Source organism: Syngnathus acus, chromosome 14, assembly GCF_901709675.1.
Source record: "Syngnathus acus chromosome 14, fSynAcu1.2, whole genome shotgun sequence".
Lineage (NCBI taxonomy): Eukaryota > Metazoa > Chordata > Actinopteri > Syngnathiformes > Syngnathidae > Syngnathus > Syngnathus acus.
In genome coordinates, this window is record NC_051099.1 from 6262324 (window position 1) to 6277132 (window position 14809).

At 42.3% G+C, this 14809-nt stretch overlaps 4 protein-coding genes across 5 annotated transcripts in view; 2 read left to right on the plus strand and 2 right to left on the minus strand.

Annotated features, from left to right (window-relative positions):
* Positions 1–14809, plus strand: part of gng8 (guanine nucleotide binding protein (G protein), gamma 8) — a 757718-nt gene that overhangs the window by 27145 nt on the left and 715764 nt on the right. The window lies entirely within an intron of this gene.
* On the minus strand, positions 817–3810 carry rraga (Ras-related GTP binding A). Of its 2 annotated transcripts, none has more exons than XM_037269043.1 (10): positions 3713–3810; positions 3263–3422; positions 2990–3089; positions 2833–2899; positions 2531–2753; positions 2287–2382; positions 2077–2199; positions 1870–1961; positions 1593–1708; positions 817–1380 (listed from the first exon to the last, which is right to left on the minus strand). In XM_037269043.1, the coding sequence occupies exons 2-10, from the start codon at positions 3287–3289 to the stop codon at positions 1277–1279; spliced, it is 948 nt and encodes a 315-aa protein (XP_037124938.1). In that variant the 5' UTR covers positions 3290–3422; positions 3713–3810; the 3' UTR covers positions 817–1276. The 2 variants fall into 2 exon arrangements, with proteins under 2 accessions (XP_037124938.1, XP_037124937.1); XM_037269042.1 differs by having other exon boundaries at positions 3629–3784.
* On the minus strand, positions 4128–7022 carry chmp1b (chromatin modifying protein 1B). The gene is made up of 8 exons (XM_037269079.1): positions 6832–7022; positions 6068–6165; positions 5839–5985; positions 5274–5342; positions 5076–5183; positions 4946–4989; positions 4769–4841; positions 4128–4625 (listed from the first exon to the last, which is right to left on the minus strand). The coding sequence occupies exons 1-8, from the start codon at positions 6842–6844 to the stop codon at positions 4581–4583; spliced, it is 597 nt and encodes a 198-aa protein (XP_037124974.1). The 5' UTR covers positions 6845–7022; the 3' UTR covers positions 4128–4580.
* On the plus strand, positions 8452–14291 carry LOC119133315 (terminal nucleotidyltransferase 5C-like). Its single transcript, XM_037269000.1, has 2 exons — positions 8452–8885; positions 10604–14291. Exon 2 carries the CDS (start codon positions 10610–10612, stop codon positions 12674–12676), a length of 2067 nt encoding a protein of 688 aa, XP_037124895.1. The 5' UTR covers positions 8452–8885; positions 10604–10609; the 3' UTR covers positions 12677–14291.

Here is a 14809-nt window from a genome sequence, read left to right on the forward strand (position 1 = left end):
ATCTTAAATAAAGCATAGTTTAGTTTAGTGTCTTGAACACCAGACCAAGTCTTATACCATTCGGCCATTTAAACAAAGAGATTTCAAAATTTTTATTTGTAGTCATGCAAAAAGGAAAGAAATGAAATGGTGAGGCCATCACTTGTGGTCAATTTAAATTGTTCATGTGCCCCTGGATTTTGTGATTCCCCATCCAACCAAATTTTTGTGGCAATTTAAATGGCTGTGCACAGCTTGCTTGCTTTGCAGGTTGAGTATGTTGAGGCACTATTGACATTTATTGCAGATTATAACATTTAATATTCAAATATTGAGTTTAAAAAATATATATTTGGAGATGTGAGGTCGAACATGTAAAGCACTGAACATCATTTGGATTTTCAGTGGTGGGTGAGGTTTTGGTGAGGCGGCTCGGTGGCGCACTGGGTAGCACGTCCGCCTCACAGTTAGGAGGGTGCGGGTTCGATTCCACCTCCGGCCCTCCCTGTGTGGAGTTTGCATGTTCTCCCCGGGCCCGCGTGGGTTTTCTCCGGGCACTCCGGTTTCCTCCCACATCCCAAAAACATGCTTGGTAGGCCGATTGAAGACTCCAAATTGTCCCTAGGTGTGTGTGCGAGTGCAAATGGTTGTTTGTCTCTGTGTGCCCTGCAATCGGCTGGCAACCGGTTCAGGGTGTCCCCCGCCTACTGCCCGTTGACCGCTGGGATAGGCTCCAGCACTCCCGCGACCCCCGTGGGGACTAAGCGGTTCAGAAAATGGATGGATGGGTGAGGTTTTGTGCTCAAGTAGCCTCAGGATACAATCAAACACACACACTTGATATTTCTGAATAAAACTATATTGCTTGCATTTTCCAAGAACAGCACACATACTGCACACATATTGGAGCAGTAGCTGTTGCATTTCATACTGAAAGGGGGAGGAAAAAAAACAAAACAAAATCCCCCTGATAACTGGGGTTTTCAGTATACAATAGTGAGGTTCATAATATCCCTCTTCAGAGTAAACATCTTTCCATTCTTTAATAGGTCACAGGAGAAACAATTAATCGACGAGGAAAAAAAAAAAAAAAACCCCAAGAAACAAAAAAAAAAAAAAAAACTGACGCTGCTCAATACTTAATGACCAGGAAACAAAATCCTCATATTAAGTGTGATTGAATGTGAGGACATAATGAGGCAAGGATGTAAGGCTCCTTGTGTTTTGGAAAAGAGCTGCGCAGACATTTGGGAGCTGATTGGCTGAGAGGGTCCGCCAGGACAAACCAACATAGCGGCTAGCGCATTCGCATGTGCAGGCTGTGCTTGGGTCCGTCCACTCGTTCCAACTTCTCAAAGTGTTTCCTAGCATTGCGGATATTGATGAGGGTGGCTGCAGAGGCTGTTGAAAATGAAGATCATGTCATTCAGTAAGTAATTTAAAACATCATTAATTTTTTTAAATAAAATAATAGCAAAAGTTTTGAAAGTTGAAAATGCCATAAAAGCAAAACATCTAAGACAGTGTTACTCTTTTAGATGCTGACTGAAGCTAAGTCTAATTTTTGTTTGATTTCCACATTTTGGTACATGTATGATTCATTCAGTACTTACGAATCGACGGGTCTGACATGATGACCATGACGTATGTGTTGGAGGTGAAGACGTCAATGAAGGCTGCAAAGTTGGAGTTCCTCACTTCCATGCTCTGGAAAGAGGCTGCCAGTTTACTAAAATAAAAGGAATTAAACGTCAGTCGAATGACCGCTGACCCGAGCATTTGAGTTTGGCTTTTTCCCGATTAGGTGGGAATGAGAGTGCCACTGCCACGTACTGCACTTTATCGTGGTACACCAAAAATAAAAAATAAAACAGCCATCTATGAACTTACCTACAGCTGAGTTTGAACTGTTTGATAATGTTACTAATCTTCTCAAAGCGGTGAGCATCCCGCTGTTCTTTGCACTGGTAGTGGGAGATCACCTGCAATGAAAATATTGTACCCCAAAAAAAAGGTGGGGGGAGGCAGAATGTAGAGTAGGTATGGATGCATGCATTGCGCATGGTTGCTGTTTTGTGTTAGACGAGTAGCTCTCACCAGGAAAGTGGCTCTCTCAAAGAGAAGGACTTCATCTGCCTCAATAATCTGCGCAAAGTTTCTCAGGTTGGTCTCAAGTTGCTGGACATTCGGGATAAGCTGGTACACAATGCTGGACCACGCCTGTTGGAATGCACATTTAATCATTTGGTCCAGCATTGGTAAGAAGTATCACAGAAAAAAATCGCACAACCGGTCATGCGGGCAAACCTTGTAGAGGGTTTCATCCCAGATGGATGTCCTGAAGCATGTGCAAGCTAAAGGTCGGGACAGTCTCTTTAAGTCCTCCTCTCGCTCCTTAAAGATCTGTCAGGTCATGTACGCAACCACATCAAAATTATTATAGTGAAGAAAAATGAATGGGTTAAAATCGAAAAACAAAAATTCCAAACTATTATCACCCTGACAGAGTTGCATTCCCCCTATCAGTCTTTTTACCATCCTTCCCCCTTACCAAGTCTCTCTGGTCCTCCTGCACGAGATCCATTTTATGCACGAGGCAGAAGACTTTAGCATCGGGGGAGTTCTGTAGGATGGCTTCCAGACACGACTGGTAGTAATGCATGTCTTTCTCCAGCTCGCGGCTCTCCACATCAAATACATAAATAAGCACTTCCACATTCCTAAAGATGTTGTCCCTCTGGCTGGTGAAGTAGTTCTCCATGAAAGTGTCTTGTCTGGGGGAAGAAAGGAAGTGTGTGTTCCAACATTTATCAATGAGAAGATGGCAAAACAAACAAAACATATCTACTTTACCCTCCACAATCCCAAAGGTTTAGAACAAGGTTGCCAAGAAATCGCACGTGGGAGTGTTCCACATCAACTGCAGTTCACAAAATAAGTGGAAAGGGATTGATTAAAGAAACAGGCAGAATTAGAAAGAAGACAAATCAACTCTTTTGGATGTTGTTACTTGTTGCTCCAAGGCGACGCGTGTCTCGGGCTATGTAGTTGGCAAAGATGATTGATCTCATACTGGTCTTTCCCGACCCACTTTTCCCCATCAATAACACCTAAAAATAAGACAATTAACAGATCACTGATACGAAACCAGTGAATTATAATATGAATGGCCACCAAAGAACTACTCTGATTTTTATTAGTATTAAGGCTCATTCATTTCATTAATTTGATTTCATTAAAAACTCAAATGCATTTTTTCTGTACGTCACCAAGTGCAACCAACCTTTTTCTTCATGGCTGAACTGGACATCCCCTTTAGAAGACACGACGGAGGTTTGCACCGAGCTGCAGATCAGGTGACTTCTTGTGCCCAGCTCTCCTCTTCCTCGCCCTCAGCTTAGACACAAATCGCCACTGCGTGTTCACTTTTGCCAGAGCCACAGCTAAAAACCACCCACAAAATTACACACCATCACAACGTGAAATCAGAAGTTCTAAATGATTATCTAACTTCATCCAAGTCCACTTTCCGTCCCGTAATAATATCCAAGCTAAAGCTAAATCGGCTAGCAAAACATACGGTGGTGATTTATGCCATGTAGCTTAGCCGCTAGCTAAGAAAAACTCAACTAGAATTAGAGTAGCTTACCCAAACTGGACAGAAAGTTTAGTTGTGTTTAACCGAGAGCACACATAGGTTATTGGAATTAAGGAATCCGGGCGTGTACATTACTTGATGGATCAGGTAGAGACAAGAGTTGAGATATCAGCTGCTTCCTGTTTACGCCACAGTCACATGACAAGATTTACGCTCACTGATGAAGCTGCAAAAAATGCGTCATTTCCGGTTGCGTAACAATTTTGATTTTCCTCATCTAAAATGATATACGCTGGATAATTACCTGTGTACGGTAAAAATATGCTCTTTGCCATTAGCTCAAGTAAAAATATTTTCCTTAAAAAATGAAAATCTGTCACTTTTTCCCCAAAATGTAATAAACACCTGTGATGCAGTGACATCTCAATCACGATTGATATTCAGTCGGGATGAGTTTCAGCTAACCCTTGACCCTTAAAAAAATTATATAATCGTGACAGTATAATAAATAGTTTCACATCAGAATGGCGTTGAAGAATTTATTTAAAAGACAAGTATTATTATAAAAGTTTATTGTTTATAATCTGCAAACTGAAGCCCCAAACCAAATGATCAGTAGCTTACCACACAAGGCCTCGTCATCAGTAAGGGATAAGCAATGTCTCTCACGCAGCAATACAAGAATAACAAGTCATACAGTACACGAAGAACAAAAGACTTTCGCGGACCAGCGTTTATTCACTGCAATTCTCTGGCATTGGCCTCTATATCATGGTAAAATATACCACACCATTTACTTGTTTGCAAGTTCTTCAGTGGGAACGTTTTAGAATAACCTTACATATGGACATTTTCCAAAACCAACAAATCCAAAATTTTTAATTTCTCTAAGTTATAGGAGAAATTCACCAATGTAAAGAGGAGAAAGAGATATGGTGAAAATAATATTAATGTAGTGCATGGACAGGTCTCTGTGGTACGTCGCTCCCACAGCACTTGTCCTTCACATTTGTTCTCGGAGTCTGGCCAGCCTTTGAGACAGCTCGTCCTTTTGATGACAACGAGCAAAGCATTGATTAGCACAGGACAACCCCCACCAAGTACTTTGTTGTTGTAGAAATGACAAATTTTTAGAATGTCACTAAAACTCCACCGGTGGTTGATGGAAAGTAATTCCAGAGGCTGCTTTACCTGTTCTGCTGAGGCCACGGTGGTGCTCACCGATCCCATCTGTCCCTCGGGAAGCTCCAGGTTCAGGTCCAATCTAACCAAGTGTATTAAAAATAAGCAAAAAATAAACTCCTAAAATAGAACCAACTTTTGTGCAAAATATTATGATCTATATATTCATTTCCTAATGTGCATTACCCTGCTTCATCTGCCAACTCATGTAGCAATGAATCAACTTGGGTCTGAAACATACATTAAAGATGGTGTGAGTACGTATGTCAAAACAAAGAGAACACTGCAGAAGGGATACTGTAGTGAGATCACGTACCTGCGGAGTGGTCAGTGTTGTGGAGCTACTCATTGTGTCTTCCATCTGCGCTGTCTGAACATCCAGCGTCTCAAACTGGCGCTCAAATTTGTCCATGAGGGCTGAAATCTGCACGACAAAAAAAAAAAAAAATCAGTGCTCAACATGAATGCGTACACTCTTGGTTTTATCCTTTCACATATTTATGAAAAAGACTACCTTCTCCAAATTCATTGACTTCAGAGTCATATCCATGCCTTTCACCACTCCAGCCATAGATTTGGTCACCTGAGAGGAAACACAAGGGTAACAGAGTGCAACAGACCAGCAAAACTTCTTAAATTTACATAACAGAGTAACATCACACGAAAAAAATAAAATAAAACACCATTTACATGCAATGATCCTTTGCATCTACAAGCTAATGCCGACTCAACACAATAAATGGCTGTTTTAATCCCTTTTTGCGTGTTAGATACAATTAAACAGTTTTTTTGTGACACGGCTTCCTGCTTGTGTACATGCATTTCACAGCTGAATGGAGAGCTTAAGATCTGACAGTCCGTCTGCAGCAGAAGACTACACACAATGTCCAAATATAAAATAGGAGTGTCCTCATCTTGTGTTTGTTTAATGTGACTGTTCATGTATATACATCATGTATACACGTGAGACCGCATATGATGTTCCTTTCATGCTTTGTTTTTGGTTTTATTTAACCCGCTATGCAGCGGGACTTTGCTATTCATGGACGGCCTCATTGTCTAGTGCACATGAAAAGTACCTGGTTCATTGTGACAGCAGTTTGGACTCTCGCGGCCACCGCTTCCACCCGAGCGCCCATCCTCAAGTAGGTCACAGACTGGTTCTTCTGTCTGATGGCGTTCTCCGCATGGATCCTCGCCACTTCCATGTTGCCCTTCTGGATGGCCTGAAGACACACACACACAAAAACAGTGGCAATGATTTGCAGCCAACTCTAGTAGTAACTAACCAGCAGTTTGGCCACATACTTTCTTGACTTTCGCCTTCTCTGTTTTCTCGTCTTTGTCGCATTTCTTGGAGTTTCTTTGGAGTTCTTTGGAGGCAAACTTTAAATTGAAAAGATGCTCTAGGATATGAGGTTAAAGGAAAGGCAAGTAAAAAGGGCAAATATTTTGGAATGACAAGGGCTGAGCGTGACTCAGAGCTGTCAACAAAACAACAGAAGAAATATTCCAAGTCCTTACGTCACAGATACTGCAAAACCAGAAACTGATCCCTCGGAAACCATTCAAACTAAACAATATAATAATTCAGTAACCATACAAGGGCTCGGTAACTAGTGACAAATTAAGAAATTCAGATAGTGTATTAAATTTTAAGTGTATTAAAAATTAAGTTGGTTCCATAGAGCAGTTAAAAGCCATGACCACATATAGAATAATGGCATCATAGTAACATCTCGATTACTGAAAACAGTCAAGTAATATTAAAGCAAAAAACGGATTCTACTCGGTAGGGGTTTAAAGGAAAAACGGGTTATACTTGTTGGTGGTTTCTAATACAACCATTAGCAACAGAGGTTTTTCAAGGCCTTGGCACATTTCAAACCAGCGTCTAGGCGAGGCAGCACAACTGAAGCTGAACTTGTAAATCCAGCAAGTATATAACGATTTGCCGACAGTTCTGTTCATAACATGTAAACAAAACCAGTATCGTCCATAAATATCGTTTTGTTTTGGCGCCCCAACCGCAATAGCATTCTAACACTTCTTTGAAGCTTTCAAAAGGATACTTTCCATGCTCATGGTGGTTATTGTACGGTTGTTTCAACGGTCACAAAGTTGTTATCGAAAGAGCCCTCAGAAAGGGAAAAATAAAGCCGGATTTGTGCGTAGCTCCGTCGATCGTTTCTGGTTTCAGTGTCCCTTCGTCGTCGTCTTCCGCACTTCCTGGTATCGTACCAAAATACGGATGACGTCACCGTCATGTGTTTTTATTTTTTTCTCTTTCGTTCGACTTTACAAAGAAACTAGATCCTGCCCTGGCGCCTACGTCAAAGTTGCAGCCATATTGGATGTGGAATAGCGGACTTTCAGTGGATTAGTTGCATCCATCCATCCAACCATCCATTTTCTGTACCGCTGAGTCCCCACGGGGCTCGCGGGTGTGCGTCATCGGGCAGTAGGCGGGGGACACCCTGAACCGGTTGCCAGCCAATCGCAGGGCACACAGAGACAAACAGCCATTCGCACTCACACCTAGGGACAATTTGGAGTGCTCAATCAGCCTACCAAGCATGTTTTTGGGATGTGGGAGGAAACCGGAGTGCCCGGAGAAAACCCACGCGGGACCGGGGAGAACATGCAAACTCCACACACGGAGGGCCGGAGGAGGTGGAATCGAACCCGCACCCTCCTAACTGTGAGGCGGACGTGCTACCCAGTGCTCCACCGAGCCGCGGATTAGTTGCAGATGTCAAATTAACTTTCATCAGGGACCACATCGTAGTTATGATTTCCCTTGACTGTAAACAACATATCGTGATTTTAAACACATTTGCCGTTGTTACATATTTTAAAAAGTGAATTTAAAATCCAAAGTCAAGGAAAATTGTGTCAAGGAAATAATTGTCTAGTTTATTTTAAAATTATATTTAGTTAAAATAAAAGTGTATAATACCAGAACAATTTAGCATTGTCGGTCCAAAACGAATCCATTTACCAAGAAAAATTAAGTCGACATAATTAGACTTGGACTCAACTTTATTCATCCTTGGGATTGCTCCCTCAGGAAATTCTGGTTCCAGTAGCTCACACGGAAATAGTACAAAAAAGAACATTGCACGTGAGTAACAAACAAAAAGAGAGCAATAAATAAAGCGCATAGCAATAAATAAAGTATTGACGAAGAAATTAACAATAAAAATAACGTCAAGTAATAAAGTATTGGTCAATTGTTATTTTTTTCAACAGGTGCAGTAGCTTGTTCTTTTAGCAGTCATTTAAAAAAAAAAAAAGATATATATTTTTAGACTTAGACTCAACTTCATTCATCTTGGGGTTGCTCATGCACTATTCAATTTTTAGCGTCCCCGAGCTTGACACCTGTAGTTTGGGGGCCAGGGGGGGGGTCACAACTGACACATTCAAGATGGCGGACGCGCTTACGCATCTCATCAAAGGGCCAAGTCCATAGGCCAACCATTCCAGCAAAATGTGAATGAAATATCTACACATAAAAAAAATATATACATAACCTTGAAGATAATAACGCAACTGTTTTTCATTGGTCGTAAATGTTCCGTTCATGACGCCACCAGTCCAACGCGTTCTTATTGGACCGGTCCGTTAGGTGGGCGGGGCCCGTGCTTGATTGATGATAAAAGATTTACGTTGCGTGGATCACGGCGGGGGAGAGTGGATGACTCACTCGGTCCGCTCCGCTGCGATGTTTCACCCCGCAACAGCTCGGCCAGCAGTGCGGTGGCACGCCGGCGGAGCAGCGTCACTGACAGGTTGCTGTGCTCCACCAAGTCTAACTCCCCCTTACAACATCTTTAACATCTGACCCTTAACATACAACACTTCTGCTCGGACACTTTGAGTGGCCTCCAAGTTGCGAGAACGTGCGTCGTGATTTGCCGTAAATGTTCGTGACGCGCGATTGCCATGGAAACGGTGCTGCGGTGCTGAGGAGGGGATAACTAACTGTGCGTGGTGGCAGCGTTTTAACCTCTTTTAAAAGAGGTCCGATAAACCAGTTGGATATATCCTAAAGTCTTTTGTTTTGTTTTGCCTTTCTGTGGCTGTACATTCGATCTTAATTTATCAGGTTAAAAAAAGAGAGGTAAGTTTCTTTTACTCAGTCATGTTTCTCCATATTCTGTCAACTTACTCTAAAAATAGCGGGCTTTCAAGTCCTCACTAAAATAACAATAGTGAAATATAAAAAAAACTCGCATGTTTCATCTATATATAGTGCATCATTGCCTTTATTTTTATTGTATAGTTGCACTTTATTTTAACGTCTAATTTGCCATTGAATGCAGTTTCTTCATTGAGCAGCTGTATGACTCATGTTGTACATTAAAAAAAAAAAAAATTGGCAGGGAGGGAGAGCGAAGTCCTGCTGCAGGACCCAACTGATTTAAACCCTTATCATTCACTAATAGCATGGGCAACTCATTAATGCTCATTTAAAAAAAAAGAAAACAAAAATAAAATATTTATATAATTACTGGTGCTGTGCTGTTTGGCCACAAAATCATCAGGCTGTAAGTGTGTCACATGACTTGGACTAGTCCGACATACATCAACACAGCACAATTTTCTAGAACCTACTTATGATATCACTTTATTAATTTTACTTTTATTTGGATGTAATAAATAAACTACATGCAGCCTGTAGCGCTCATAAAATGGATGACGATTGTGTTTACGTCAGCAGAAAAAGGAATCAAATGATTTTTAAGGTTACATTTGCCAATGATGACAGAAAACGGTCACATTTGCTGCTACTTCATCAAATATCTATTTTTACTTTGTCACCAACAGCAATTATCTTTGTGACCTTGTCATTAAAAGACATCAATTATTGCAATATTCGATATAAAAAGCACACATTCCTTTTGTGCCCCTTTTTTGTTTTATTGTTGATTGCTGAAATTGGCCTTGAAGAATGAACAAGTGAGCGAATGAGTGAGTGAGTCATTGCACAACTAATGAAGCCTCAATACAATGCAATGCTCTTGCCTCATAACAGCAGGAATAAAAGCACCTCATTATCCACAGATGCCCTCAAGTGTGTAAAGCACATCACATGGTTAGATTCATCACCGCCACATCACAGGAGAAGAGCTCGGATAGGACCAGCATGGACGACATTCACCATCTTACCTCAATGTTACGTATTGCCAGCAAAATGTCTGAATCATATCAAGGAGCCAATGTATCATGGGCGATATTGTTCTGTTTTCAGCTTGGGAGCAGGAGAGTAAAGGTTCGAAAATGAAACGTGACAGATATTCGTCTTCATCCTTGAGCAAGGCATATATGTATAAATAAAAAGTATTTACTACATGATTTAAAAAAAAAAAAGATTTTTCATTGATTTAATCTTGTGGCCTTTTAAATAGCTTGAAAGATAGGATAGAAAGTTTACACACCCCTGCTCAAACGTCAGGTTTTTGTGATATTAAAAAATGAAACCAAGATCATTTGAAAAGATTTCCACGATCAATGTTACCTAAAATCTGAAAAACTCATTTCAAAAAACACGGACGCCTTATGGACACATCTTGGCCATGTTTTCAAAAGATATGTTGGCTTGAACACCAAATTACTCATCAACTGATCAGCTATTCAAGGCTAAATTAAATCAAGTACAGAATCATTTTTTTTAAGGTTGAGAGGATGTTGCCACCTAGTGGTTGTTTTCTATAGTTTTCCCCTGTATCAAATAGCATGTCGGCCTCACAGTTTGCATGTTCTCTCTTTTCTGTCAGTACAAATGTATGACAACATCACCTGTGACATGTAACGGAATATTTTTTCCTCTACTCACAGGCAAGTATGACAGAGCCTCCAACCGAGAAGCGATTCCACCATTTGACAATGGAGCAACTCCAAGCTCTGGATAAAGTCCTAACTGAGGTCATTCCCATCCACGGGCGAGGGAATTTCCCCACACTGCAGGTGAGTGCCAAAGACATCATCCGCTTGGTCAAGGATCGACTTGTAGAAAGAAACATCCGGGTTAAGGATATACGTCTGAATGGAGCCGCGGCCAGCCACATCCTGGTGAGGGACAATGGCCTGGACGTCAGGGACTTAGACATTATTTTTGGAGTGGAGTTACCTAGGCAGGAGGACTTCCAGGTGATCAAGGAGGTGGTGCTGGGCAGCCTGAGAGACCTCCTCCCATGTGGAGTTAACAGACACAAGATCACCTGCCTCACCATGAAAGAAGCTTACGTACCAAAGATGGTGAAAGTCTTCAACGAGCACGACAGATGGAGTCTCATCTCTCTGTCCAACAACAGAGCCAAAACGGTGGGCCTGAGATTCGTCAGCGCCCTCCGTCGGCAGTTTGAATTTAGCGTTGACTCCTTCCAGATCATCCTGGACCGCATCTTGGAGTCCTACTGGGAGAGTGACAGGAGACACGCAAGCAAGGTGTTCTCAGATGATCAGAAACTGATCTCAAAAGGCAGCGAGAGGGGAAACGAAGAGGGAGCGCAATCAGGCGTCACGCAGGTTAACTCCGACATGGCTTCCAGTGGACAGACTGGGCGTCGGAGTGAAGCTGTTGAGGAGAAAGATCTTGCAGGGGCTGAAAAATGTGAGGAACAAGAGTTAGCATCTGAGGATGTTCATTTCAAGCAGGAAGAGCAGGAAATAGACACACGCTCACAAGAGAACATTGTTCTTGAGCAAAGTGATGACAAGGAAGACTTTTCAAAGGGATCTCCTGTGGTCTCATCCCCAACGTGTGCATGTTTAAAGCTGCAGGTCCAAGATGAGGCTTCTCATTCTCGTATCTCCATCACAGCATTGGTCAGTAAATCATCCATGCAGGATTGTGTCCAAGTGGAATCCGCCAGCCCCAACCTCCAAGAGTCCCATCACGAGTTCTCTTCACCTCCCCCGGCCAAGAAAACCTGCAGCATGTCCCCAGAGGTTGTACCAGACTACTGCCCATCGCCCAAACTGCAAAGAAAAATGTCCCGCAAGATGATCTGCAGTCCTGAAAAATGGTCTCTGCTGACAGACGTGTCAGATATGACCACTCAGCTGTTCGCACCCATCGAGATACCCCCTCAGATGAAGTCTCCTTCGGAAGACGGGGCTCATGGAACAGCTTCATCCCAGAGGAGCGCAACTGATGTTTCAGGACTCCAGGTTGGACCTGAGACCAATCAGGCTCCTGATATAACCGTGAGGCCCAAACATTCCAGGAAGCCTCCAGATTACGACACTGGAGGCCACACACATGAGGTGAATGTAGGACTGACTCAGGATGAGACTCCCCCACTCAGCTGTGGATTGGGCTCGTGGGGGTCCTCGGTGACTGTGGAGGCAGAGTGCATGTACGGTGACTTCAACCAGGCCATGGAGCACCTACGGCATCGCCTCATTGCCACACACCACCCCGAGGAGATCCGAGGAGGGGGGCTGCTGAAATACAGCCACCTCCTAGTGAGGAACTTCCGTCCAGCCAGCGAGACGGAGATCAAGTCTTTGGAAAAGTACATGTGCTCGCGCTTCTTCATCGACTTTTCCGATGTGAAGGAGCAGCAGCGCAAGATCGAAGCCTACCTGCACTGCCACTTCACGGGCAGCGAGGAGAGCGCCAAGTACGACTATCTGATGACTCTGTGGCGCGTCATCGACGAAAGCACCGTGTGCCTGATGGGCTACGAGAGGAGGCAGACGCTTAACATGATCACAGTCCTGGCTCTGAGGGTACTGGGGGAGCAGAACGCCATACCCAACGCCGCCAACGTCACCTGCTTTTACCAACCGGCCCCTTACATGAGCGAGCCCATTTACAGCAGCTACTTCATCGCGCAAGCCCAACCCTCGCTCGTCTACCATCCCTACCCGCTCCACGTCCACATGCAAAGCGGCCTGGTGTAGCCACGGCGTTGTGCCCTTTGGGAGGCGGGAAGGCAGATTTCAGCACGTGCCAGCACAGGCACTCGTGCAAGTTTTGAAACCGTGAGGCACCCCCCCCCCCGACCCCCTGGGCACAGCGTCCTTTAATGCGTTCCACCCAGGTCAGGATTGAGCGGGATCCAAAGGCAAAGCATGCGAGCCTTTCACTTTGTCGACTTTTGGAAGGGAAAGAATTGCAAAGTGGATTCTGGACACACTCAGACCGCTGAGGAGGTTAGTGTGCAGTGGAACATTCTTATGATCATCTCATACAAACTAATTCCGATGAAGTCAGGACATTACGTAAACCCCATAACACAATTATTCACAAATCCTTTTTCAAACTATATTCAATTGAATACGCTACAGTAATATAAATCACACGTGTACTTTTCATCGTTGATTTACCAAAACAGCTTGAAATGTGGACTCGTCTGTATTGGCGCAAAGCATCATGGGATGTATTTGATTTTGGAGCGGCCATCATATACATTTCAAGATATATCAGGCGTAATCTCACACATTCAAACAGCACGACAAAATTGTGATTCCACTAAAATGGGCATAGGAGGCAATTCCGAACACAGCCCATAGCTGTTTAGTGAAATGTCATGTGGTTTGACTCTAAGCATGTGACGTAATTCGCTGAGCGTGTAGAATTGTACCAATTGTTCTGTGTGAAAATTAGGGGAATGTACTGAACGTTTGCAAACCTGATAGTTGTTCTATAAATAAGTGTAAGTCTAACTGTTTTATATAACGTGTCAGTAATTGACTGATAAATGAGAAGCTTTCAATGATTGTTACTGCCCTGGTTTTGGCATGACGTTGCATCCTCGTCATGGCACTGTGACTTTAATTTTTATTTTCAAAGGTAATTGTTGTTTAATTGTAATGAAATGAGTTTGACGTGTATTACATGGCAATGCTTCATTCAGGAGGTCAAAACAACGTGATTAGGTTTTAGTGTGTGTGACAAACTAAGCAATTTGTTTGTAGTGGATTTAGAATGCATCGCTTGTTGGGATTGTGCAAACTTGTTGAAGTGGGCTATGATATTGTGTTTAGATGTGCACAGATATTTGTGTACACTTACTGGCCATAACATTAGGTAGACGTGAAGGTATTCATTGAGCACTATGTTTATTACAGTGCATAATTATGCTATATTATATTGACACAAAAAAAAAATTGGGACTGGTTGCTGCTGGATAGATTCTAGTCCACTCCCCAAAACTCAAATGCATGAATTGGATGTCACATAAATAAGTGTAAGAGAAGTACTAATATCTTTCTTTCATTTTATTTGCATTATATAATCATGTATGTTGTATCTAATGTTGTGGCTGGTGTGTTGATGACTATACAGTATATGTTTGAAAACTTGATAATTCAAGCACAGGTTGTTCACATGTTATCTGAGGCTGAAGCACAACTTCAATGCACAGAGTAGGTATAAAAAGTCTACACACCCCTGTCCAAATGATAGGTGATTGTGATATGAAATGAGACCACGATCAACCACAATATGCTACCATTTCAATTGAATAACCACATATAAAAATTTGTAGGTAGACTCTTCCTGACATTTGAAGCGGTTGTGTTGTTCTGCTTGTGATTATCAGATGCAATATTGAATTAATAATGGGTGTTTTCCAACTGATTGTATCTGTTGTGGTGTTTCCCCAAAATGGACGTACAGTACTCCTGTCATGATATATCAGTGTTGAGCTTGTCCTGTGATGCATGGTGATGAGTAAAAATAACAGTGTCTTGAGTTCTCTCTCTCGTTCTTCACTGTTAAGGTTAAAATATGAAATCATTGCAATCATTATCATCAAATAAAAACGACAAATTACGTATATTGAGTTGCACAGCTGTCGGTACACCCACGATTCTTGTGGAGCATTGACGAATGCAATCTGTTCATTAGAATTAGCCTGAGCCTAGATGAGAAGAATGCAGACATATGCAAAAAAAAAAAAAAAGATTTAAATTGAGATTGACAAGGTCACATTTTTCACTTTGTTTGCTGATCAGCATGTACGTAAAAAACAAAATGTCATGCGTAAAAAGTGACCATTTCAGTCCATGTATGGACTGATTCTGCAGTTT

Excerpts from the sequence above, each read along its gene's own strand:
- rraga (XM_037269043.1), bottom strand. The coding sequence starts at position 3,289 with ATGTCCAGTTCAGCCATGAAGAAAAAG. Across the intron at positions 2,383-2,530 it reads AGGAGGACCAGAGAGACTTG|ATCTTTAAGGAGCGAGAGGA; the intron begins GTAAGGGGGAAG and ends ATGACCTGACAG. Across the intron at positions 1,381-1,592 it reads CATGTCAGACCCGTCGATTC|CCTCTGCAGCCACCCTCATC; the intron begins GTAAGTACTGAA and ends CATTTTCAACAG.
- chmp1b (XM_037269079.1), bottom strand. Across the intron at positions 5,986-6,067 it reads AGAAGGCGAAAGTCAAGAAA|GCCATCCAGAAGGGCAACAT; the intron begins GTATGTGGCCAA and ends GTGTGTCTTCAG. Across the intron at positions 4,626-4,768 it reads CCGTGGCCTCAGCAGAACAG|GACGAGCTGTCTCAAAGGCT; the intron begins GTAAAGCAGCCT and ends TGTCATCAAAAG.
- LOC119133315 (XM_037269000.1), top strand. The coding sequence starts at position 10,610 with ATGACAGAGCCTCCAACCGAGAAGCGATTCCACCATTTGACAATGGAG.